At 63.1% G+C, this 358-nt stretch overlaps 1 protein-coding gene across 1 annotated transcript in view; it reads left to right on the top strand.

Annotated features, from left to right (window-relative positions):
* Positions 1–355, top strand: part of LOC104546168 (chloride channel protein 2-like) — a gene marked incomplete at both ends in the record, with an annotated part of 3,694 nt that extends 3,339 nt beyond the window's left edge. The window contains 2 exon segments of the mRNA XM_010191487.1: positions 89–216; positions 219–355. Of these exon segments, the coding sequence (XP_010189789.1) occupies positions 89–216; positions 219–355 (265 nt within the window).
* Between the last annotated feature and the right edge of the window lie 3 nt (positions 356–358).

A 358-nucleotide genomic window follows, 5' to 3' on the forward strand; every position in this document is an offset into this window, starting at 1 on the left:
GCCCGGGTGGGGGAATGTCTCCAAAAAAGCCAGTGGGTTTGCCAGGGCTGAGGTCGTGTCCCCAGGAACTGAGCGTGACACCAACCCTGGGGACATCTCCAGGAGGTCCCAAGGGCTTCAGGTGTGGTGGAGGTGGTGGGGACCCAGCCTGGCAGGCAGCACCTGATGGCTGTCCCTGTGTCCCCTCAGGGGCAGCTGCACTGTCGGGCGCCGTCACCCCTCCGCCGTCATTGTCTTCGAGCTGACGGGGCAGATTTCACACATCCTGCCCGTCATGATTGCCGTCATCCTGGCCAATGCCGTGGCCCAGAGCCTCCAGCCCTCTCTCTACGACAGCATCATCCGCATCAAGAAGCTG

Source organism: Mesitornis unicolor, unplaced genomic scaffold (genome assembly GCF_000695765.1).
Source record: "Mesitornis unicolor isolate BGI_N332 unplaced genomic scaffold, ASM69576v1 scaffold29069, whole genome shotgun sequence".
Classification (NCBI taxonomy): Eukaryota; Metazoa; Chordata; class Aves; order Mesitornithiformes; family Mesitornithidae; genus Mesitornis; species Mesitornis unicolor.